Source organism: Balearica regulorum, chromosome 1, assembly GCF_011004875.1.
Source record: "Balearica regulorum gibbericeps isolate bBalReg1 chromosome 1, bBalReg1.pri, whole genome shotgun sequence".
NCBI lineage: Eukaryota > Metazoa > Chordata > Aves > Gruiformes > Gruidae > Balearica > Balearica regulorum.
The window spans coordinates 6,645,581-6,672,606 of record NC_046184.1 but is presented as its reverse complement, the minus strand read 5'-3'; the positions used below and the strand labels follow the sequence as shown (position 1 = coordinate 6,672,606).

Here is a 27,026-nt window from a genome sequence, read left to right as displayed (position 1 = left end):
TTTGCCTAATTTCCCACTGCTATTTATTTCTTGAAATCCTTCCTAAATAACACTACTACTTTGCAATCTTTGTATAAATAATTCACTAACCAGAGCAAAATGGTAAAAGCACGAGTGCCATACAAATAAATATGTTATTCCCCCCCTAGAAGTCTTCATACAATTGACGGTTTCTTTCTTGATACTATCAACCACGTATGACTTGGAAAACTGATTAAAAAAAATCTGTTCACCAACATTTAATATCTATTAAGGGAAGGGAATAGTGAGAATGTGTTGGATGACCTATGGGGCACGTCTCAAGTCTTCTAATTAATGCCAGTTCACAGCAGTCCAAACAAGATAGTACCAGGATGTATAGGTCCTGTGGCTCTCCAAAGATCAAGACGTGGCATTTAATCAGATCAAGATTTAAAATAAATCTCCAGCAGCCTGTTTCCAAGTTATGACAAGAGAAATACTTGGCTAGAGAGGTATAGGCTGTATGAAATGATTGGCAACTTATCAAGACAAGAAGAGAAAGAAGCTGGATGATTGGCAACTTAATCAGAGGGAGAAGGAAAAATAGAGAAAAGGAACAAAACGAGTGCCTAAACAGCTACGAGTTGGCTCCTGCGGTTGTCAAAGGTGGCCTTGAGCAGGCAGTGGCAGGAGGGCTTACACTGAAGCTTGTCTGCAAAGTAGATGAAACTATTCAGTGTTCCTTGGCATCAATAGCATGCGGATCCTGAATGTATCTAATCACGTTTGGAGTAGCATGATTCTGTACGGCGTTCTCCGTAGGTCACCATGGCAGCCACGGGAACACGTCCAACAAAATATCACGGATGTGCAGCTTAACGGTGCTTTGCTACCAAAAAATTCATAGAGCTTTAGAACAAAGTCCCCGGTCTTATCTGAAAGCTAAAAAAACCCCAACTCAAAATAAAATAAATAAATAAATCCAAGGGGTCCTTGTACAGTATTTCATCTTCAGCCTCTGCTCCTTCTCTGACAAAAGGTTCTTTCTTTTAATCAGCGTTCATTTCGCAGGAAGACTGACCTGAACAATCATAATGTTTTGCTAGCAGTATCCTTTAGATAATGTTACAGCGTGCCCTCGTCTTTTATTCAACATGTTATTATTGCTTAAAATATCTAGTTTAAGGAAAAACCGTGCAAACTTTTCCTGAAGGAGAACTAAGGAATGGTGGGTTAGGGGTTAGACTGTCAAACCACCAGTTCTTACTGGGAACAAGCGTCGCTTGGTCTTTTCACCAAACCCCCCTAACTCATAGGTGACTTGTATTTGTCCACAGCGTGCAGCGCGTCAACAGAGAAACTGCAAAATGATGTCCTAAAAATGTGAATTTTCTTTTCCCTTGAGATGGGGGATAGGGGAATAAGGATGCGCTTGGAGAGAAGTCCTGGTAAGATTGGGTTCCATATCTCATACCGTATTTTGGCTCCTGCTAAGCCTTGTTAGGGCAAATCTAAAGATATTTCCAAGCAATTTGAAATCCACTATCAGCATTACTCACTCTTGCATTTTGCATGCAAGAAAGATAAACCTTAATGTATAGCAAAATTATTTCTGGAACTGCATCTTGCACGTTTTCACTATAATGCATATCATAAGCTTTGACACAGAGATAACGAAGCGATTACTTGTCAACCTCCTCTCATTCCATCAGTCTTAAAAGATAGGATAAAAAAAGCTTTTCATGTGCAACAGCAGGCTTCAGATTAGTCCTGCGGAGTTACCAAAAATGTGGAACTAAATATCAGACAAGCCCAATTTAAAATGATGAAACACTTCTGAATTCTAAAACAATTAGGCTGATTTACAACACACGGCCTGATACAATATGGGTTTGAATCTTTTTTTTTTTTTTAAAAGGAGACACATTTTTTCATGCTAGTCATAAATTAGTACAATTAAGATTTATTTCCTGTTTTTCTGAATACTCAAGAGCAACTCTTACACCTCCCAAAGATGTCTGTGGAAGACGCATATTTTCCCTGGGAAGATATACAAAGAAGTGAGTTACAGACCTAGGAAAGGCAAACCACGATTACAGCTGAAGAACAGCATCATCTTTTTCTGTGGCTTTTCAGTGACGCTGTGCTGAGATTTAGTCAGTTTTCACTGCTAGGTCCCTCATTTCTGCTTGCAAATCAAGGATTCCGGGGTCCTATGAAGATAATCAGATGAGGCTTGCAGTTTTCTCCTCTACTCTTCGTGATGGTTGCTCCCAGAAAACAAACACATGCATCTTGAATACTTCTCATCCCACCGGGGGTGAGATTTAAACAAACACTGACATTGGCAATGCAACTCTGCTTGATGGTACTAAAAAGTCATTATCTGTGTTCCAATATCCATTTGATTATTACCTGTGTTTTAAGACAAACAGGAGACTGGAGAAACTCTTCTTTCATTTACCACAAGACCATGCTAGTGATAGCAGCAACATTGCTCAAAACCTACTTCGAAGAATATTTTGGCTCCTTTATGACAGAACACTGGAATTTACAAGATAAAGGTAAACCAATAGATACAGGGCATTCACAACACTTTTTTAAGGCTTTCACTTCTGCAACACATGGACAATAGATTTTAAACGAAAGTTCTGTTGCTCTGTACTTAAGGGTATTAATATTTTAGTATGACTGCATCTGTGAATGAAGACATTCAAAAAGCCATTATGTTTTCAACTTAGGTTAATAATAAGGCTATTTTTCCACCCACTCTCTGGCACAGCTGTAATGTTCTTGGCCTCAAGTGGGAGGCAATGTGGAACAAGGATTAGCAAGATGGATGATATACAACATACAGTGCCAGTTCATATAAAATATTACTAGATTGGAAATGACTGTTTACTGTCTCAGTAATTACATGACCACTTTTTTTCCTTCCAAAGAACATACAGTATGTGGTGCTGCTCTATGCCAATAAAGCTTAGTGCATAGCACCTGGGTAATGACAAATTAATTTTTGAGCTAAGCCTGATGAGCGGGTCAGCCAAAATCTTAGGCAGAGTTTATCCGCAGTACTATTTTACATGACAGAAAAATACATCCTTCACATTCACCCGTATTAGCACAGAGCAGGGATTATACAACAGAAAATAAATAAAGTGGGGGGACCAAAATACCAAAAAAATATGTTAGGATTGTGTGTGTTTACAGCACAGTAATAAAACATTTAATCTTGGAGGAGGGGGAGAATTGGAAGCGGCATCCCATGGTCCACTTCCAAATGAAATTGGACAAAACATTTAGGAATGCACTAAACGGAACAAGCGTGGATTTGGCAGACAACAAGCTGGATGAACTAGCAGGTCTCTTCCCGGTTAAGTCAGATTTCCAAACCTGAGACCTTTGCATCCTGGAAGAAGAGATCTCTTGCCCGATCTAGAGACCCATGTCTCTTGACCAAGGCTGTAGCGGCTCAGCCGTGAGCAGCCAGAGACACTGAGCCCTGGCTCCTGGCACGCTGAGGTACCATCGTACTTCAAACCCAGAAAACCACGTGGGTCCACGTTTTCTATCCTGTCCAGGCAGAACATTTCTTTTACCACAAAGTCAACACAAATTGTTTAAATTCCGAGCGCTCAGCAGTTCCCATCGCTTGGACTAGTGGCCACAGCCACTGCCAGAATATCAGCAATACTTCAGAGCTGAAAAATGTTTTCCTTAGTAATTTTAGTGAGAGAGCACTTTCACATGAAAGAGAAACAGAAGTGTTTCGAAATGGCAAAATCGTTTCTCGTCCCTAAGCAGAGCTCCTCTGAAAGAGCCGTTTGCACAATCCAGACACCTCCATTTTCATGTGAATAGTTTATTGATTTAAGAAAACACACAGACAGGCTTATATCATTATTGTACCAGCTGTAGATAATCTATATTCACTGAACTATCTATTCCCACAAAAACATTTTCATTGAAATTAATGTTCACTCCTCCTTCCCCCACAAGCTAACATCTAGGAACTCTGAAATGCACATTAGCTACATCAATAAATAAAACAAGCAGTTCTTGGTTTTCTTAACCACACGGGGCACAAGTGGATGATCTCTTTACATGCCCTGGACCACGAAAAAGACATTAAGTACTGGAATTTTTCCTGTTTTGAGTAGCCCAGTGAGAGGAAGCCAAGTTTGCAGGCTCGCTCTCGTTGTTATTTCCAGAGCGTCAGAGTTTCCATGAGCCGTGCCTCCCAGAGTCAGGTCAGCAAAGCCTCAGCCCTGCACACCCCAGCCTTTTTTTTTTTTTTTCAGGGCATTGTTCCAATACTGTGAGCAACTACCCAAAGTTTGAAAGTCTGCTCCTTTGACATGCTCGATTTGGCAAGTGTAGGAGAACTGCTGTTAGATGAGAAGAAAAAAAAGAAGGGAAAAAGAAAAAAAGGGAGATGTAGGCACATTCCTTTCTCCTACTCACTCTCTAATGATGTTTGCGCTATTTTCTTTTAAATCTTATTTAAAACTTCAGCCCGTTACAGTAAGATCAGCAAGAACAGATCTTTGCTTCAATAAAGAAAGATGCACAAAGCCCTTTTTGTTGAGGACACGGGTCCAAAACTCTGGCGTCTGGGCTGCGCAGCTTTCGCTGCAGGCACGCTTTCAATCCTTCTCGTTCCTCTGCGCCATCAGGGTTTCAGGACAAAGATCATTTTACCAATCTGTTTGTACAGCATATCGTACAATCTGTTACGTGCATCTGCAATACAAACAGCAAATGATAATAAGAGCATGTGGACGAGACTGGAGCCCCAGATTTTGGGTCCCTTTGTTATCTGCGGCGCACGGATCCTGATCCACAGCGGAGGCAGCCGCTCTCCTGCCTTGCTGCGTGCACCGCAACTCCCCATGGGCGCTCTCCTTCCAATCGAAATACTGGATATGCCCGACAAAAAACCCCAAAGGTTCCCCCCCCAACCCCCCTTTCCTCCTATTTCAAGGGAGTCATTCCAAAGTGAAAACCCTGACACACCAATGCGACTGAGACACCAAATTACCTTTTGTCATATCCTCCTTCAACGCAAAACAAAGCCATGAAACTTCGGGAGAACGAGGAATAGTTCATGCCAGATGCTACCTAATGGATCATAAATGCTACATACGAATGTATGAAAAAAGCTCCCTATTCTCTCTTCTAAACAGATTGTTCCCCCAAATCACATCTGACCGCAATGGTAATAATGTTTCTCATCCTTACTAAATATTTATCTCTTTCTTTTTTAAGATAGCAAGCACTTCTGACATTCACTGCACAGAACATCATTGCGCTCTCACTCCTTGCAGCACAGATTGCTAGGCGGCTGCTTTACATGCTGATTTCTCTTTTGTGAACTGAGACCTTGAATATTTTCACGGGAGAAAGCAGATCAATGATTTTTTAAGAGAGCATTACAGTTTTCGTGTAATGAACATCAGTTGATGTGGGCAATTACTCTTTCTTTTTCCCCCCCAAAAAACCAAAACCACAAAAACAAAGAGGAGATTGTAGCCCCTTTGAATGGCATGTGCTGTACTGATTGTACCGGAATGTCAACTGCATGCAAAAACACGAGTGGGTGAAGTTCAGGGCTGACATATGGATCATTAAAATGTACGATGCGGAGGTGAATTAAAACTTTTGTCATTTGATTCGGCCAACGATAAAGAAAGTTGCTGTAGAAACTATTCCACTGTTTCCCAATTTCCATAAAAGAGTGGTTCGAACCCTTTTTTTATTGTTTTGTTTTTGTTGCTGAATGAATGGAGAATAAAAGCATTTTTTGCCAGATTTCATGTATTCGCTTTTTAAAGAATGCATATGAAAGGAAAATAAAATAATTTCAAACATAAAGGAGATGCGTACTTCAATGGTATTTTTGACATTCAGAAATATTCTGCAAAAACATCCGATATATCACATTTTCTCCTTAATAGTTAAAACATAAGAGCAGACTGGGAAAACTGGATATCTTTATCACTGGCTTGAAGCGTGTCTCAGGCTGTGTCACTGTGTTTCCACGCGTCTGAGTTCCCCATTTATAAAATGTGAATATGTTAACATAGCTTATTTGCATTTCTGCTTTTATGTAGGAAGTCACACCAACTACCTTCCCGGATCTCACTGTGGCATCTCCGTCTAACGTGAGAGTGAGAATCCTGCATTAATAACAGCATTACAAACACCACCAGGATTCTTCCATGAAATCCCTCTGCCACCACGATCGGTCACTGTTCCTTTTAGCGGAGGGCTCCGAAGCCCCAGCTCGGGCCACCCCCACACCCCTCCTGTTGTACACCCCGACTTGCGCTCGGGCTGCTCGTCCTCGTCGCCGGTGCAGCCGTTACCCGCAACAGCTATGCTCAAACTGGGAAAGACGCTTCTGCCAAAATCACACCTTCATTAGACATTTGGAAAACCATCTGTTAGATGAATCTCCATAAAGAGCTGCCTTAAAGGGCTTGGTGATTACGCGTTATGTCCACACACCAATACCTGTTTCTAGCCTATTCCTATTCAGCGAAGCAGTGAAGAACATGCTTCAACTTTAATCACTTGCTGAAGTCATCACGACTGTGTGCTTAGTTGAACAGGGGTCTTTATGAGCCAAATATTATTCTTAGTAATAAGGAGACCTGGCAATACACTAGATGGAGCATTTGATAGTAAGTAACATTAATTCAATTAAATCCTCTTACAGCATACGCTCTCCAGTTAATGTAGTTTACAGTGAAATTTTCTCCGGCACTCATTTAAATATAATTGCTGCACTTATCTTGTCATGAGGAAATTTCTGAAGGTTACTTGTACTGTGCACGTGTAAACCTACAAGCTACGCTGACCTTTAGTTGTGAGATTTTTTTGAACTACTTAAACTGCAGCATCTAAATAATGATGATGACAATAATAATAATAATAATAATAATAATAATAATAATAATAATAATTCCCTGCTTTCACAAGCACCTTTTAACTCAATACATACCCAGGCGAGAACTAGCAAGGAACAAAGCACAGAAAAGCATTGCATGCTAACAGCTCAGGGCTGGAAGGAAAGCTAACGCTGTTGGAAATGTAAAGACTGGGAGATGACACACTTGGAAACCAGAATTTTGATAAAGTGTTTTGCTCAATTCTTCTGAAAAACATGAAGGGGTACTCTCTGGAGATAATTTCATATTTACCTTTCATACACAAGCTGGCATTATTAATAGCTATGGGGCACTCCAGCATCACGCTGCGGTATGATCTTCTGTCTGAATCAGAGAAGAGGTTCCCATCTATTGACCCGATTGACTGGTTTTGCTGACGCTCCCAGGTGCTTTCCTATAGGCAGCCCAGACATATACTGGAAAGCAGCCTAAATCATTTGTAAAACTGGAAACTGGGAGGTGTCAGTCAAAAAACCCCAACAAACTAATAAACCCCCTCCCCCCCCATCCCCAAAGTAAAACTATAGCATCCACAACTATCCATAAATCTACTGTCTTGAGAGTTTAATGAAATATTGGAAGGACAGGTATGGAGACAGGTAGAGCAACCTGCTGAGCATGACGGAAACGAGCATTTTGGAAAGCCCCACCTATAGGCAGTGGGCATTTCAGGCCCTTGTCTATGGTAAACCTTCCCCTACGACTCTATTGCAGTCTCTTTTTCGTGTCTTCTCTTTCTCACAACAACAAGAAGGACCCTCAAATTAAAGACCTACTCCATTTTTCCCTTTAAAAATAGGGATGAAATAGTTTTGGGCTACTCCAGCAGTGTGCACCAAGTGGAGTGTAACCAAGCAATCTGCACCCAAGTACCGATGGCCACGGGCGGTGAGAAACCCCAAGTCTGAAGGGATAAAACAACTTCTCCGGGCACTCAACCTCTGTCCTGGACTCAGCATCGCAACAGGAAACTCTGCTTAGTTTTTATTTCTCCATACGCGTAGCCATGTGGATGTTTGTAGGGATGGGAAACATTTGACATAATCATGTCTGTTTGGCCATCAAGGCTCACCAAGGCTTTATTTATTTTCAGTATTAAATAAAACGAGGGAAACGAGAATCTCTCTCTCCCCATTTCCATCCTCCCGCTCAAACCCAGATGCCTGTCGCATTAAGAAACCAAGCGGTTTCGTTCAGCTCTTACGGCACACGATAGCAGACATTCGAGGGAGAACGTGGGACCGCGAAGCATTTTAAAACTCTTAAATAAAACGTGGGCTACAAGAGGCTCTCATTCAGAAGTAACATTTTCCCTTCCACAGAGAGTTCCCCCATGCTCCGGTGAAGTGAATTAAAATTGACACTGAGAAAAATCTAATTGAGCCAGAGACAACACAACGCTTTTCACTATAGAAACTGAAGCCCCGGCGGAATTACTCAGGTTAATATAGTGCATTTTAAATCTACAATGATTTTTATATCCCATGATCTGCAAATAATAAAGGAAGCCTGTTGTTTAAAACTTAGTGTTTTAATTAGGGGGGGGCATAGAAAGGGTGGGAGCTGGTGTGGAGTCTGCTGCACACTCGTTTTCTAACTGGAGCCCTCATCAGTTCCAACTCATATGTGAATAAACTAATGCGGCTCTCACTTGGGCAGTGTTAACAAAACAAAAATCTTTACGTCAACCAGCTCAGGGATTCAAGCACTGAGAATGACGGGAGCGGATTTGATTTAGGTGACGCAACAATGGCACAGGCACAACATTATTCTCTGCCTGCTCAGAGTGACTCGAAAATTTTGGGAAAAGTCCCTCCAGGCCTCTGTATCCCAGTTCTTCCAGCTGGTAAAAATTGGGTGATGATACTTGTCTCCCTTTGCAAAATACTTAGGAGATCTATGGCTGAAGCAGCGGCGCTGCTCCTTACGCTGTTGCGCTCCTCCTTGCAGCTAAAAACTTTCATGCAGTACGTTATATTAATCTACTCCCTATTGTGGTACAGCTCCCTAAAATTGCAATTGAAAGCATGACATCTTGAGCTACTAGGACAGTTTAATTATTGCTTGAAACATAATTTTTCCCAATTCAGTTAGGCAAATAAGAGACATGCTTTATTAGAAAAGATCTTCCACTCCTTTACAGCTCGTCTTACTCTTCTAGAAGAATGCAGGACTCAGATGTAGTAGTTATTTTAAATTAAAACCATGAGGTAGTAGACACTGAATTTTTTTCCTCCACAAATAATAATGAATTTATGCACCACAGAGTTTAATCTGCGGAGCGAAAGTCTGATGTCCCACTTAAAACTGCATACTCGTGGGCAGAGATTAGACAGTAATTAGGTTCAGTGAAAAACCTGAAAAGATCCACTGGAAACATTCAAATTTAATTTATTCACCAGCTTGTCTCAGAGTGTTTTTATAAGCAATTAGAAAGACACAAATTCCTGAAAATGCCTTCTTCCCTGAGATAGATGGACTGGCAGATTTATATGGCATATGCAGCCTTCCACCCATAGCTCACTGGCTTGAGTTAAGCTCAAACCAGGCTTAGAAGCCACTACCAGACTTTATCCTGAGGGAGTTATTTGCTATTCTTTTGACATACGCTGACGGTTCCCGTGCACTACGGAACCGATGTCTAAAAAAAAAAAAAATAACACTACGACTGGCACGGCACATCCTTTCCTGGCATCTGTTATCGCAGAAGTCTGACACTGAGTAGGTTGTGGGTCCCACCAGACCCAAGACTGTCCTCTTGCTACCCTGCTCCGGCAGAAAATACAGCATGACAAGGTCTGGTGTGGGGAAGATGGAAGTAACGAACTAGTAATTAATTTACACTGCAAATTCAACACGTATGTCCATTTTGTAACGTATTTCAAAATGAGAAAAGAACAACGGACATCCTTTCAAGGCTTTCCTGGGGTTTAAATTTCATGTTAAGAACTAGCAAAATTGATGACGTATTTATGCTAAAACATTTTATATGGTCTTTAGCTTCTTATTGTGACCCATCATTGTAATATTTACGTATCTCCTCATCTCAGCAGTGACAAAGAAATCCATGCTGCCTTGGAGTCTCTTCTTCTGTCTTGGAATGAGCAAAACTTCTCGCACTGTGGGTTTTAATTTTAGGCTTTTATTTATTTGTGCGTATGCGTCCACATGCACTTGCGCTTGATTTTAGAGGGATGACAGGAGCAGAAAATGAAAGCAATAAAACGCCGTTCTTACAGTGGAAACAAGAGACTTGGAAGGTGCTGCGCAGCTGAAATACTTGCTCATAAGGCTACTTACTCCCCAATTACACTTCATTTTTGACATTGCTTAGTTGTCAAATTTTTTCTTCTTCTGAGCTCCATGCCAAAGTGCGTGAAGATTTCAGACCGGTTCTCAAGTCCTTTGCAAAACCTCCCCCCATGTTATGAGCAAATGATTGAAGCATTAAAACCGAATAGAATTAGAAACATTCTGTAATAAGAGAAGGGTTGTGGGGTTTTTGTAAGCCATTGTTGTTTAACAAAAACACACATCGTTTTTTTATGTGGCAAGCAGATAAATATTGTATGTTTATTCATTTAATAGAAAATTGGAAGAGGAAAGAATTTCAGTGCCACAACAATGTCATAAAAAGATCGAAACTCATTGATGTGAGCTTTAATATGCAACTGAAGAAACTGGATACCATAAATCTCAAACTGACAGTATCTGGCACTATTACAGAGGTATATATTTTAAATGTAGACACCAATCTTGAAATGACTTAAACATGCATGTGATTTTATGTCTGAGTATTATATCCATTGATTAATTCCTGTGTGCAAGTGCGTGCATGACTTGACTTAGATTTTTCCGTGCACTACAATTTTTGCCTTTGAGTTTAAATATTTGAGAGGCTGAGGTTTGGCATATTATTCAGATTCAACAATGCAATTTGATTAGCTGTTTTTTTTCAATTTTATCAAAAGTTCAGGCTGTTTTAACTGCCTGCCTATGTGTTTTTTCTGATGTAATGATGGCATTACGAAAAACAGATTACCCATTTACATTTTAAGAACATTTGGGATATTTTGTAAAGTTGTTCTAAAATATTCTATAGGTAAATGCTGGATGGTGTGCTGAAGAAATCAACATTATAGCAAAGAATTGCCTGCCTTTTTTAACTATTGTGCAAAATACTCTTTTCCACCGTTGCCATGACAAAACCCCACTATTGTTTAAGCCCCCTAATTCTCAATCATTAGCCTTCAATTGTTTTAAAATATAATTAGGAAAAAAAACCAGACAGACAGACATATCCCCTCTTTTTTTGTTTTCTTGTTTTTCCTGAAGTCTCAGGAAAATTGAACCCCTATTTTCACCTGTATTCCTGGAATTGTTGAACGTACCTGGAAAGCGCTTGGATTTACTCCATGCCTGAATTGAGGTGCAAATATCCCTTTCTAACTTGCCTTTGCTCCAAGTGCTTATCAGACATGAACATTAGAGATCGATTAAGAAAATCACAACTGGAATATGAAGTCCTACTCTTCTAATGGCTGCTCTGCATATGGGTTTTCTATCAATTTAACTAAACCAATTCATGTAGGTAAAGTTTACGCACTTTTTCAGCACAGATGTAATTAGTAATGTGCTTATACAGTCTTAGCTTAATTTTGAAAATTCATATACAGTTGTAAATCATAGTTAAGCTGGTCCAAAACTGCAACCAATGAGCCCCAAAGTGATCTACTTTAATCCCTTATTTTTATTAATCTCTTACAGAAACACCTAGAGTCCTCACTTCTGGACCAAGCTCCCACTGTGATAAATACTGTAAAAACACAGAGTGAAAAGATGCTTAAAAACCCCACTTACTTCTGCTACAGCTCCAGTCATTCACATGCTGTATATAGGAACTTCAGAAATAAGGCAAAGGAATGATTCATGCGCTATCTCCCTCTTTAAATGCCTCAACCAAACACCACTCTCTACCCAATCCCCCCGACATCCTCTACTCTTTCTGTTTAGCAATCCCAAAAAAAACCCCTCACTTCCCAAAGATCTTCCACTACTTCTGCACAGTCCGACTGGGTTGGGTTTGCTGTGATACTTTTGGGTATCAAAGGGGTTGACTTTCTCACCACGGTCAATGACGGGAATATACAGTGAGACTGATTTATGTGGGCAACAGGTTTGCAGCCAAGTACGCAACGGGACGTTACCCTCATCTGCTCCCTCTCTTCAAAGCAGTGCAAAAATATCAGGGGTCATCAGAAATCTCAGACCCTCTTCACGCTGGACGCAGATAAGCCACTGTCAGCTGCGGCCACCACGGCTCTGGCACCTCGTCCTGCTTATGGGGTGAAACTGTACGGGGACGCGGGGAGCAGTCATGTTACGCACCGCTCCAAGCGCATTATTTCAAACCACTAAGTGGAAGCAAGCAAGAGAAAAGTTTCTTGAGCAACTTTTCTTACTGCTACTTCAGGAAGACCATCCTCTGCTCTGCAAGTGGAGGAAGAAAGTTTGACTTAAGAAGATGGTTTTTTTCTGTCGGCCTGCTGTTTCTCAATCTTAAGTCTATGCTGTGCAGTCCCTGGGTTTAATATTAATTGAAAGAGCTTACCTATTCCTGCCTTCAGCATGCACTTCAGCATACGGCAGAAACTTCAGTCGTATCCCCTTATAACTTTTTCTTTCTAAACCAAGGTGCACTGCTGTATTCTTCCTCAGCTCTTCCCCTTTTAGTTTTCTTGGAGTCAATGCTTGAAGCCCTTTACAAGTTAACCTTCTTAGACCTTTCACCATGGCTTAACCCTTCCTGACTTCATACAAAATCATGCTGCTCTTCTCCGGACCTCTGCCCTTTTCTATAGAATAGTACTAAATATTGGTAACTGTAGTTTAAACATGATAAAAAAAAATCCTTCTTTAAGTGGTACAGTATTTCCTTGAAAGATATATTCAATGCTTCCATTTATACAGCTTCGCATTTTCTGTGCCTTTTTGACCACATGGATACAAAACATCGTGTCAGTCCTTTTATGATGTGTGCACTGTTCAAATCCTCTCCTGCTCTTGAACCTTTGAAAAATACACTCATTCAACATACATGTTCACTCAAAACTCAGATTTACTCTTCTTGCTCACGGTTCGTTTTACCCAACTGCATCTCTTTGTATTGGATTGTTTTCTCCCGGTTATCAGGAGGCTTCGCTCCCATCCAGTCCCTCCTGCATGATCCAAAAAGTTGGATAACAAGTTGGTGGTTCATTCTGTCAAAGCCATTTACATAGAGAGTGAAAAAGTATCGATCTCCAATAACAGTCCCTGTTGCTCTTCAATCATCATCCCCTCTCTTCCCCTGGCCCGTAACCTTTCCCCATTCTAATCTGCCCTCGATCATCTAACCAGCTCCTCTCTCCATTTGAAAATGGGTCCTTCTCTGCTTCACCAGCGACCGTATGTATTAGTCTCCCGTGTGTGACTCTCTGTGAAATGCCCCTGGGAAATCCAGCTTGATTATATACACGATTTCACACCTGTCCACTTTCAGAGAAACCTCTTGAAAAACTCCGGTAGATTTGTCGAATAAGAATTACCTTTTATAAAAATCAGCTCACATCTATAATATATTTTATAATGCTACTTATAACCCATATAAAATTACAGAATTAAGGTTCTTTAAGGTTCAAATTTAAACACCCTGAAGTCAGAAACTGAAAGTTGAAAACTCAACTTTATCATTCGCTCTCCCTTCTATCTAATGACAACGTCTGGCTTTTGCCAGTCTTTGTCATGTGAAACTTCATATAGTGCAGAAAGAACCTGCTAAAAAAAATATATATGCAAGGCACTTTTTCATTCAGCGTATGAAAGATTTCAAGCCTGCGATTGTAAAAAAGGTCTCTCAGCTGTGATCGCTAAAATTTAGTCTAAAACACACAAGCATAGTGGCTGGGGTCCCAAGCCCTGCAGTTTTGACAGCATATGTGCTCATGACGCAACTCATCGGATCGCAAAAGCCAAACAATGTTCATGTGGACCTACGAGAGCATTCCAAACACAAAATCAGTCAAAATGCGTAGAGAAAGCCTGACTCCTGGAGCACTGGCTGAAGGGAGCTTTTAAAGAGCACCTAAAATAGTTTTGCAAAACACAATGCACTGAAATTGCTTCAAGGGGAAGGAGCGTGCAATCGGCTGAGCGGCGGTGCAAGGGCAGGCAAGGAACAGTTGGGTAACGTCTTTGCTGCTGCTAAGGACAGTCGGGACGGGTTTGTGTGACAAGCAGAACATCACAGCTCTGCTCCCATGCGGCACTGCCCGACTTCCCTTTTCTCCTCCCGCCGCGCAGAAAACGGGGCACTGTGAGCAGGGACCGGGAGCGGAGGAACTGTTCCTCCTGCCTGCACAAGAGCATTTCTGAAGGACTAAACTGTAGCCGACGTGGTACCCAAACAAGCCGCATCGTAACTTCTGCCTCCTATATGCCTTGCCCATCCGGTCTCTCCTGTGTGCAGCAGATGAATGCCTCATTATCAGAGTCCTCTGCTTGCTTCCCGGTAGACTTAAATTACCACGTTAAATAGGATAATAATAAACACTGGCCTTTAACTACAGCACATCCTTGTTCACTCAGCAGCCTCCCTCTAATCTGATAAAGGGTCTGTAAAAAGCTACAAGGAAACACGGAGTTAGCTGTTACACGGGTGCTTCTCCCCTGCTCTCTGCAACGCGGTTCCTACGGCAGCACAAGCGGGCTCGGGCTCGCAAAGCTGGCTTAGGGCACCTTGATCCCGCAAGAATTAACAGGTATCGAAACAGGGGCGAGGTACCGACAGGACATTGTGGATCTGGCGGGAGACTCTTCTGCTGCATTTCGAAAGGCAAAAAGGAGCCCTGTGCCATCTGCTTGCTTCAGCGCTCGGACTCCGAAACAAAAGCAGCCAAGGCAATCTTTCCGGTTCAGGAGAACAGTGGGGAAGAGGAGAGAGCTCGGTGGCAGCGTATACTGCCGTCGCATAGAGCTCGCTGCATCTGAGGTATTACAGAAGCTCTCTTTAACAACTATTCTGAAAAAAAAAGTCATCTATCCACCCAGAATAAATTATATACAGGAAGCAAGCTGGACTGGGAACAGAGAAGGCTGATCTGCCTAGACTTTGAATCCCCTTAGCCTCCAGAAGCCGAAAGTGCCATTTACTTCAGCGTTACAGGATTTCCTGCCTTTTCTTTTTTTTTTTTTTTTTTTTTTAATTTAGTTTACCTAATCCCCCGGATTTCTCTTGTTGCAGAAAGAGGAAAAAGCCTTACAAAACAACGGGGGATAAACACAAAGTCAAATTACTTTGCTGAGCTCTTTCACACATCCAAAGAGAAGTGGAGAACTGCAAACTCTGGAAAAGCACGAAGAGTTTCCTACTGACGGAGGATATTCCAATCATCCCCCACCGAAACGCAGCCATTCCTGCGGTTCCCAATTAATAAACCGAGCATCAACATTCACATCAGCAGCAATATATCCGTGGAAGCAAGATGGTTTTCCTCTAGTTTTCCAAAGCAAGTAAAATTTGGCTTTCTACCTGTCTTCTTCCTCTTCCTCCAGCTTTGCAGAGCTGGCAAGCAATATAAAAAAGGAGGAAAGAAATGAACTAGGCCGTCTGTCGTTGGAGGGTATGAAAGACAGTCTTAATAACAGCAGGAGAGAGAGAAGCAGCCTATGGTTATTTTTGACAGAATCGGGAGAGACTCAGATTGCAGCTTCATAAACAGTTCATCAGAGAAAAATTCTGTCCAAATTGGAGAAGCCCCTTTGGCCAAGCTAACAGAAATACACAGCCCTTGTCTGGTAAGAGAGAAATCTTTTGAAAATTAAAATGCCTTTCTTCAAAGAACAAACCTAAACCGCCACCACAACCCCCCGCATGGTGTAGTAACACAAACTTGCATTTTTGTCGTTGCAATTCATGGCTTGCAGAACATTCTGAGAATATTTCTGGGTGATACCAGCCTGTGAATGTTCTGCATGATGCACAGCCACGACCATGCAAGGAAATGAAAAATGGACTTTTTCCAGCGTCACCCAACCACAAGGTCCCTTTGATGCACTGTTACGCAAAACTGGAGGTGATGCAGAGAGGCAGCGGGCAGGAAAATGGCTGGCATTACCCCAATCCACCCAGCTCAAATAAAATACAAATGGCTGTTTCATGTGGGTGTTTGCACAGAAGGAGAGCATGGATTTGATCCCATCTCTGAACAAAAAATCAAAAATCAGCTTCGTTATTAAATGCCAATCAGATAGCACAGGCGAAGTATTTCTCATGCATCGTGATGACAACCAGACTATCAGACCTTATTCAGGGCAATTTTTTTTTGATTGTTTGTTTCTAACATTCTCAACAATCTCTCACTATATCGGGTCTGGCTGAGATGGAGTTAATTTTCCCTGTAGCAGCCCTCATGGTGCTGTGTACTGGTAGCTAGCAAGGTGTTGATAACCAAACAGCAGTTTTGGTTACTACTGAGCAGGGCTGGCACAGCACCAAGGCTGTCCCTCCAACATTCCCCCTCACCAACAGGCTGGGGGTGGGCAAGATCTTGGCAGGGGACACAGCCAGGACAGCTGACCCAACTGGCCGAAGGGATGTTCCATACCATATGATGTCTGCTCAGCCATAAAAGCTGAGAGAAAGGAGGAGGAAGGGGGGACATTTGTTACTGTCTTCTGGAGCAACCGCTACACATACTGAAGCCCTGCTTCTCGGGAAGTGGCCAGACATCGCCTGGTGAAGGGAAGTAGAGAATAAACCTTTCATTTTCCTTTGCTTCTGTGTGTGACCTTTGCATTTGCTCTATTAAACTGCCTTTATCGTGACCCATGAGGGTTTTTTCCATCTTATTTTCTCCCCTCCCCATCCTGCTGAGGAGGGGAGTGATAGAGCAGCTTGATGGGCGCCTAGTGTCCAGCCAAGGTCAACCCACCACACTCACACAGAATCCTTCGTGCTACTGTATTAAGAAAATAAAGATCATTCCTAGACAAGAGCTATCCACAAGAAACTCAAGAGGTTTCTGTATCTAGCAACTTTGCTGGCAGACTCAGCCAGGATGAAGGATAGAGCCAGCATGGAGATACACTCCTCCAAAGCTTCCAAGGGAAAATCTGACCACCAGAGAAGCTTCCTGCTGTGTCAGGGAAATAGAAGTCTGAAGGTTATTCTGTCTTTCTTGAGGATTAATTTCATTTACTCATTAAAACATATAATGCCTGAAGTGACACAAAAGCATCATCTCTGCATGGCTGAAAAGAGTCCAAAGCAAAAAACAAACAAACAAAAAACCCCAAACAAACAAAAAACCAACCACCTTTTAAAAAGAATATTGAATATAGAGACTACAAGCCTTCATAATTAGTCTTCAATGATTTGCATGACCTGTGCTTAATCCTTATGCCTTCCAGCTGCCTGACAGCCAGGTACAGTATAATGGAAAACACTACAGGAACAGGAATCAATGGCTTGCTTCTGTCTAACCACGATATCATTCTCACTTCATTTACTGCTTAGTGGGAAGGCATTTCTGTGGCCTGGGAATCAGCTCCTTCTAAATGGACGAGTCTCAAAGTTCAGCATTTTAGTGGTTTAAACTAAGTAGGAGTTTGCTCATCCATAGCAGCCTGGATTGCAGAAAATCCAGTTGCTTGACCTCTTAATGCTGTCTTCTATCCAGCTTTACAAGAAAAAGACACTTGGTGAGGGCTCCGTGCTAACATAGCAGGGGGCTCCACGCTACGAAACATCAGTCCTGGGGAATGGAGAGAGCTGGAAGCAGAGCTACACTGAAACGCTCCAACCAAAAATAGAGCAATCTAGTACGAGGACTTGATTAGCAGCAGGGTATGGTGAGATGAACCCCCTCCCTGACACCAATGCACCGAGTCTTTTAACCAGAAGTGATGTATGAAGCAACCCAAAATGAACTAATGTCTCTCAGAGCACAAGTCTGCTTACATCGGAGCAGCAAAGAAGAAGCCACTAAGAGAATCCTCTGCCCCGTACCAGAGCAAGGAGGAGAAGTTGTGGTGCGTGCCTCGTGTGACAGCAATCACCGCTCACTGGACGGGAAATCTCAAGCGAGTGCTGTTTGCACTGCTAGCTGCTAGCCCACGAGATCATATTATGATACTCTCCATAGCTCGTGTGCTTTAAAGGTTTTTAGAAGCACGGCAGGAGTGCAGTGAGAATGAATAAATATCTAGTAACCTTACAGGCAGGCACACAGGCATATCTACTTATGCCTCTGAGCTGCACTAATTATTTGTAATCTTAGCAACACTTTCATATACCAAACCTGAAGAACTCGAAGTGTAAATGAAAGTATACAGCTATTTAGGAAGAAAAACGCAGTCTGTAAAACAAAATATTCACTTTCAGTCTACATGTAAGCATGTGTTATACTTACAGAGCTAAACCACACAGAATTCTCATGTGCCTAAATGTGCACAGATATACAGTTAAAGAAAGCAATATATAAGGACAAATACTTTACATGTGCATGGAAAAAAAACGCAGGAAGGAAAAAAACCCCTTTCTTTCTGAAAAATACCAGTGCCAAAAATCAATCCTTTAACGTGACTACAGAAAAAAAATCAGATTTTGGAAAAAAGGGCAGGGCAACTCTATTTTTTAATTTTTACTGCCTCTAGAGCAATGACGTAGCAAAATCCCACTGCTACCCTTTCTCCCCTTCTGTATCCTGAAAATTATTCCCACCTGGGGTGCAAAGAGAGGAAACGAAAGGAAGTAGAAAATTATATTTTTCATGATCTAATCCCGGGAAAGTGACCGCTCAGGTTTCCATGTCTCTTGGCAATTTAAACAGGACGGCAATCTTTTGTTATTTTTTGCACAGTTGGAATGCACACTTCCAGATAACAGACATTTAAAGTGTAATTTAAGAAGAGGAGGAAGACAGTAATCAATAGGTATTCGGGAGTCCTCTCCTCTTAGGACTGCTGCATAGCTCAACACACTATGCTTCAAAACAGACAGCCCAGATGCAAACCTCTTTGGAAATCCTGAAGGCAAGCAAGATCATCGGAAAAAAACCAAACTGAAAGCAAAGAGAGCACAACTACTGTACCTTTACTTTGGGGAGGGTTCTGACTTCTGTCTCGGAGAACATTAATCTGGTAGACAGCTCCATAAGGCTCAAAAAGTTCTTTTAACTCTTTTTCCGACCATGAACGGGGAATCTGTCCAACAAACATCTTAATGGCATCTGGGTCTGGTTGGTCTGAATGATCCAAAGCTCCATTCATCTTGTTAGCTGTGCCGTTACTAGAAAGTGGAAAAGGAGATTGAAAAGAGAAGGCAAGTTAGGAGACTACGCAGTTTTCATGTGCACTAGATGCAGAAGATGATGTCAATTGGCACAAAGCAGGAAAAAAAAAATCAGTATTTAATTAATAGCATAAGTATTATGAACAAAACCCAATGTGATTACATTTTTCATTGAGTCTGGTTTTCTCTGCAGGCTGCTGCTTAATGTCATTATATAAGAAGAGTGTGGCACAACGCAAACCGGGACTTTTGCATTTTAAAGCGGAGGATAGTTGCAAATAAGTGCAGATTTCTCTCCATGGCTGTTGTAAACAGAACTGCAGTGAATTTTCACTACACTGGCTACTGGCAGAAATAAGGCAGTGCGTATGTGTGTGTGCGTGTTTTGTAATAAAGTCACATGAAAGGAATATGAAACACTTGGCAATCTGTCAGATGACTAATGCAAGATGCCAGCGATGAATTTGCAGATTGTGTGAAGCATCCATGTGTGCATCAAATTAGTACGATATTGCCTAGAATGGAAAACACTCCAGCTATGCGGCTGGTTGCTGCCGATTAGTTGCCTACGCTCTTTAGAAAGGAAAAGCAGTCTGGAGAGCTCCGGTTTAAAGCACATTGTTTATTGCACCCTGGCATTGAAAAAAAAAGCAGGATTCAAAAAGGGAAGGCAGTGGTAAAATTGCCTACTTTGTTGCGAAAATTAAAATGCTGCTTCAAAAAAGTTTTTCTCCCTGTGAAAGGACATTAAATTTTTGAAATTTTTCACACCCTATAAATTGTTACCCTATCTGATCTCCAGATGTACATCAAAACAACCACACACTTTGCAGGGGAAAAGAACTTAGTAACAAAAAATAACCTGCTCTGTGAGACAAATGACATATTATGGTTTAGGAAGAGTTGTACTCTTATCAGGAAAACATACAATTTTAAATACTGAACACAAGTAAAAATACAAAAAAATCCTTCATGCCATTATTGATAATTAAAGACAATACTTTCAACTAATTACTTGGCTGGAGATTCCATAAGTGATGATAATTTTTGGATGCTTGAGTTTCAAGACAGAACACTAATGAGATGTGGTTTTCAGAGCATTCCCCCCATCTTTCCACAGGGGAAAGGGGGGAAATGGCCTGTGTTTGGCGATGTCAAAAAGTTGATCACCGCAGAATTCAGGCATTTCGGAGCCACCTGCCACTTTCAAAAAACTTGGCTTTAATTACAATTTCTCCGTTTGATGATTGTTCAGGAGAGAATGCCCACAGGAGGACTTGGAAGAGCTCAAAATCTGCACAACCAGACGGAAATCATATTTTACATGCGGAAAAAAAATAATCTAAGAATGGCAAGAAAAAACCAACCCTGTGTAATTCCCCTGGCTCACAGCAATAACCTGTGCAAAGACAAATGATTTAGTTTCATGTGTTTCATCTCCTTGAAAGCATAATTCACCTGAACGCATTAATATGCCCATATTAACTTTAGCACTTTCCCTGCTTACGGCAGGAAGGAGAAAGTTATATTAAAGACACGTTTTAAACCAACAACAAGAAGTTTGATCATCACTTGTGAAATGTCTTCAACACGGATCTGCAGACAACAGGATTTATCACACTCATTTATTAGACAAAATTCCTATTGATTCTGGTAAGAGTCTTGCCTGAGTAAGAGACTGAAAGATTTGGTCCACCAAATCTTTTTATATCACCTTTCACGCACAAATACCCTCTTTTCTCTTGCAAATGCTCTTTATTTTGAAGATGTTCTACAGGTCACAAGAACACCTGGAGAAATCACAATTTCTCCAGGCCTTAGAAACTGCATTTTCCATACAGACATAACACTTCAGGCAAACCAAATGAACCAACCCAAGAACCACCCCCCCAAAATCTCCAAGAAACAGAAAAACCCTGGCTGACTTGAACGATACTCCATGGGGAGAACTTTTGAGACTTTTCATGGAGCAATAGGCGCCTACATGACACTTGTGCCTCTAGAAAATCACTCCGTCATTTCTTTCCAATTCCTATTCCTTTATGTAAAATCCAGTCTGTTACTGAACCTCCCTAGCTGGGAGGCTGAAAAATCCCTGACCCATAGTTTAAAATAACTAAGGAAAACGTTTACACGTTATTTCGGGCCTGCAAAGACAAGAAAAGGTAGAACCTTAGTTGTGCAGCCCCCAACTTTGCCCTGGACTCGGTGAACTAGTTTCTTTCAGAAATCATTTTCATTTTTTGCTTCATTTATTCTCTAGGTTGTTTACCTTAAAAAATGAATTGAGTTCATTTTTAAATTACACCCTTCATCTATTCTCTCTGTTAGATCTTTTCTTTAAGAAATACACACAAAATTGCTACTTTAGCCCCAAATTACAGCAAAGGTCCTATTTAATAAAGAATAACAAGTTTAGTCCCTTGCTTTTTCCTTTACTCAAACCACCTTTACCACCAAGAACACCACAATTTCCATTGCTAACAAGCCAATTTTTAGGAAACCACAAAACCGAACATTTTTACCTGTTTTCTCAGGTTAATGACTCCATTAGCATCAAGTTCCTGCTTTGAGCTAAAGGTTTAGGCACAGGCCAAGATCTCTTCTAATTCCACAAAATGCTTAAGCCCTTTCCTTACTTTGGTAAAACTGAAGTCGAATTACGTTGATCATATTCCTTAAATGCTTTATGGGATAACGATGGTTAAAGGCTCTGACTCCAGGCAAAAGCTGTGATGCAAAGCTCCAGGGGGACAGGTTTTGTCACTCGCTGCCTGAATTAACTTGGGTAAGTCATTAAAACTTGTCCAGACTAAATTCCACCATCAACTGACAGCTCCGGCAACGCACTAACTCCTACAGATTTAGGGAAAAAACAAGCACGACTAAAGACTTTTCTTTATAATCCTTTTCTACCCCAAGGTGGGGGTTTCACTGAGCTGCCAACATTTTGAGGGGTCGAAAGGCAAGTTCAGTCCACAGAGAGGGGACTCACTTCTACAAGCAGAGCTGGGCTCCTTTCTGAATTGCATTTCCTTTCACTTCAGCGCAAACTAAGGCTCTCGAGCACCTCGGTGGAGAGATCTAACTCTCACTGCCGGGGTTTTGAGGAGCACATGAGCACTGTTGCACCAATGGCTCTTACCGTAGCATCCTCACCCAGCTTTGGCAGTAGCTGTAGGACTACAGCCAATGCAGACAAACCGAACAAGAGAATAAAGCAACAGAAAGATAACAATGGAAAAACCCTCCAGTTTTACAGATTCTATGGATCTGATCTCTGCAGTGTACTTGAAGGTTCCACTGAGGAACACAACTATACAGCACACCTGCCTAACCGTTCAGTTGTCACAGAGCTTGTTGGGTCAATACAAAATCCAGCCAAATATTCTTGATCCCTCACAAATAATCTCTACTAAAGATGAATTCCCTTATCCTCGTCCAACCTTCATCTTCCCCCAACGGACATCACTGCTCTGCACTAAGACCTCTTAGTCGCAGGGTTTTTTGTTACTTCTCTTTGCCTACACAATGGCTCTCTGAGGAAGCGGCTCCTTCCTGCCCCCATCTTCTCCTCCTCCTGTACCCAAGAAATAACAAGGCAAACGAGAAACCAGGCGTGAAACTTTCCAAGAGGAGGCAAAGCAATCCTTGCAAAAGCTTAGGACTATTTCTTGAAAGCATGAGCATACAGAGAGAGTTGTGTCTAGGGGACACTAATGAGAACGGGATCCCTTGACAATTACTGTCAGTACCCAAATGATGACATACATTTTAAAAAAAAAAAAAAAGAAAAAAAAATTAGATTATGTGGCTTGCTGTCTCTACACTGCAGCAATCCTTCCCTCCATGGCCAATTTAGCCCATTGGACTCAGGGATGACCCAGCACATCATCTTCACTGACAAGGTGTCATCTATATCGTAGAGAGCAGCCTGAGGGCAGAGATTAAGCCACCGAGTCGCTGGCTGCTTGTGGTTGCTGCCAGAGCATCCTCTCTCTCAATTTGTGCCAATTTTCCTTCTAATAACCTAACTACCATTCCATCATTTCAGCAAGTTGACAGGGCCACTCTTTGAGGAGCTAGAGATTGTTTTAATATCACTGCTGCTTAAGCAGGAGCACCGGAAAAAGCGAGTAGACGCCTTCTCTGTCTCTCTCATTCATAGCTATAATTACAGCAAGACTGCTAAAAGCGAAGTGACCACTAAGGAGAGAGAGGCAGACTTCAGAAACAAAGTCTGGATCAAAAGGGACTCTCTTAAATTCATCATTATTAAGAGCTTTGGCGTTAATCCATGTTCATTTCCATTAATGAACTAGGTGTCACGCCAGGTGCTGAAAAACAGCTGTTAACGGGGACCAAATAGGTTTACATGAGACCCGTTTTTTAACTCTGTTTTTAACCCTGCCCAGAACCCTTCTCACTGGTCCACTTTGGTTAATTCATGTCTCAACCCTCACCTCATTTTAGCGGTTTTACCATTTTCCTGGAGATTTGCCTTTTTCACGTTCTATGGTGTAAGACATCTGTAAGAGAACGCTGAACTCCCTCTAAGAGCCAACGTAACAACAGGAACACGATAACGAACGGGATCCAAGTGTAAAGACTACTAAATTCACCCCAGGGCAGAGGCATTTATAGGCATCAGGGTTTTACAGTAATAAATATTTACATCCTTGCTGCGGAATCACTGCCAGGATATCACATAAGCTGACAAAAGGGACACCACCCGTTTGAAGGACTCCAACTGCTGTCAAGAGAGACAAACAAGCATCACCTTACCGTACTCGAAAGATCGTAATTGCTGGTTTACGAGCAAATTTTATCTGGAAGGACCCAAAAGGGCTTTATAAACTCATTGTTTAGAGAGGAATGACTTCATCGTAAGGTGACAGACGGCAGCTGTTTAATGACATGGAGCATTATCGCACAACAATTTCAGCCAGGAAGGGTAGAACAATACCATCCCCAATTGAAAACTGCAGGGGGTTGCGATTTATAGACATGGAACATAATTACCTAAATTGGATTTTGGCCAGCAAAGTAAGGGCCAGAACCTCTGACAAACAAAAAAAAAAAAGAAGCCATTCCATATTTTTAAGCCGTAAATGACCAGATCTCTGTGTATTGGGGAAAAAAAAAGTTGTCTCCAAAAGCTTTCTGCCCCATCAGCATTTTCACAGGCAGTAGCTCAAAAGCAGCTCAAAGGAAAGAAGATGTTTCAAAAATCATTAACTGCTCCTGCTGTAGTGTCTTATACAGTTTTTGGCAGAACTATTAAACGCTAATAATGGTAATAATTATTATTAAGTAACACATATCCATAACAGCAGTTGCTAAATGAACCTGACATCATGCCCAATGAACAAAGCAGCATATGGCAGGACACTTGGTCCTACACATGCAATAACGTCTACAAAATAATTTTCTCCAGGCTTTCCTGCACCCATCGTCAGGGCTGACAACTTAGTAGCCCTAAGACTTGCAAAGCTGCCATTCTGTTACACTTGAAAGCCAACCACAATTGCAGTCGGGATACCAAAACTCCGAGCTTGCAAAACATTTCCCCTTACTCCATCTTCCAGGTCCATAAAGCCTTTAACAAAGGGCTGAGCAATTCTTCAGCCAGCCAGCAGAGAGCAACTGCACTTGCACTCACCCACGCACATTAACTACACGAACAATTCCGACGGCTTTTAATCCCTGACATCCACTGCTCGGGTTTTATTCTTCTCAGTAGCTAATAATACTCAAGTGCTCGTGTAAGCACTGAATGGTAAATGCAAAGATGTTTTTCTTATGTTGCCTACACCTTGGCAGAAATTATCTGTAAAAGCATAATGTTGCCTAAGACAATGGAGTCCTTTTTACTGCCCTGATAATTTAAAATTCACAGTAATTTTTCTGGTGGAGTCAGTGATTAGCTGTTGCTCAGCTTTACTAACTCTCTCCATATGTTACATCACACAAATCGTGGTAAACCATTGTTACTATAGGCGATGCTCATTTTTTGAGTAATTCCAAATTTAGTACATGTGATCACTTTAATGCCCTAAATTTTATGTAAGGTAAGGAGGTAGCACCCTGTCACAGAGCAAAACGGATTTTCAAATCTGGGGAAAAAACTTTTCCTGCCTTGAGAAATGTTTAGATGCGCAATAAATAATAAATTTGGGCTGGGAGAAAGAACAGCAGAGGGAAGTCATCTTTCAAACAGGTAAGTCAGAATGCAGGATACTAAGAGCAATTATGAATTGGGAAAAATATTGAGCAATATACACACTAGAGAAACATCAGAAGAGACCTGAGCACACCTGAGATAAAACATAATTCTTTAGAGGTATAGATGCAGATTCCTCATTAGTATCACAGGAAGAAATCAAGTCTTCAAAAGGAAATCAGAGTAAGAGCTACGTTAAAATGCAATTACTTTTTCAGCTCGTTTGGCACATTAGAGCACATACACGCCTTTGTGCTAAGGCTTCTTGACTTCCTAAAATCAGCCCTCCGGGTTGTGCTCCCCGAAGCAAACGACGCAGAGGGTTTATCCCTACCTGGCTGCGACCTTCCCCGTGCTCACTGCTAAACATTCACCACTGGGGGCTGGGGGCTGTTTGGGTGCTCAGCCTCGGTGCTGCCACACCACCCCCAGTACAAACCAGTTTGATTTAAGGCTGAGGTTTCAACCAAAACCTTGGATACTCCTTGTATACGTGTTTAAATGTACCAAGTGGTGTTACTTTAATCTCCTGCTTTTGGTAACGCTCCCTAGAGCTGTAGAGTCAAGCAACAGTAAGTTTGCAAAAGCTTTGTACATCTGCTACATCACATCTTCAAAAAAACCTTACATTCAAACACATCTTTAAAAAAAATGTATTGAAAGTGGCTTCAGACTGTGTCAACTCCTACCGCTAGTGTACGGACCTATTTTTTATCAAGCAAATTATTTTTCAGAACATGCTAGAGTAGCGCATAATGATGTGTATATGCTGTATACAGACAGAAGTTGAGAACTCACAGAAGTTAAAATGTAGTTAAAGTTAAAAGAAGAAGTTAAAATGTAAATTTTATATTTAGTTTATACACGCACCCATATATATGTAAACAAGAGACTGAATGAGTGCAGAAGTGAAGGCAAACAGGGAGAGGAAGAGGTTTGTTTTTTTCCAAGTCCTCTATTTTGGAAAGCGATTAAAATATTATTGCTACTTCGTCCAATAGTGGAAGCAAACAATTAAACACACCATCTGTACAGGTCTGAACCGGGTAGCATCTTTTTGTTTATGTTGATAAAACTTATAATGGTCGATTTTTGGTATCTTTAAGGATTTGCTTACACTGGCCCACAGATTTTACTAAATTGAAACTAGTGGAAGCTCAAGAGCCAGTGACAGACAGCTGTCCTTTAATGGCTGAAGAAAGCCAAACCCACCCCAACCGAACCCTTACTTTCTTGAGTTCATTTCCCTTCTTGTTCAAGTATCTCTCCCAAGTAACAAGCGATAGGACAAGAGGAAACGGCCTCAAGTTGCACCAGGGGAGGCTTAGATTGGATATCAGGACAAATTTCTTCACCAAAAGGGTTGTCAGTCACTGGAACAGGCTGCCCAGGGAAGTGGTGGAGTCACCATCCCTGGAGGTATTTAAAAGCCCTGTAGATGTGGTGCTTGGGGACACGGTTTAGTGGTTGGCCTTGGCAGTGCTAGGTTAATGCAATGTTGGACTTGATGATCTTAAATGTCTTTTCCAACCTAAATGACTCTATGATTCTAAGTATG

General features: G+C 41.5%; 1 protein-coding gene across 22 annotated transcripts in view; it reads right to left on the bottom strand.

Moving 5' to 3' along the window:
• The window catches only part of CELF2 (CUGBP Elav-like family member 2), a 568,513-nt gene that overhangs the window by 113,123 nt on the left and 428,364 nt on the right, over positions 1-27,026 (bottom strand). For 21 of the 22 annotated variants that reach the window (XM_075762404.1, XM_075762317.1, XM_075762230.1 and 18 more), the window contains one exon: positions 19,046-19,242. In XM_075762404.1, coding sequence (XP_075618519.1) covers positions 19,046-19,242 — 197 coding nt within the window. Of the gene's footprint in view, positions 1-19,045; positions 19,243-19,408; positions 19,610-27,026 lie in introns of those variants that run through there. The other variant, XM_075763813.1, reaches the window with a different exon arrangement.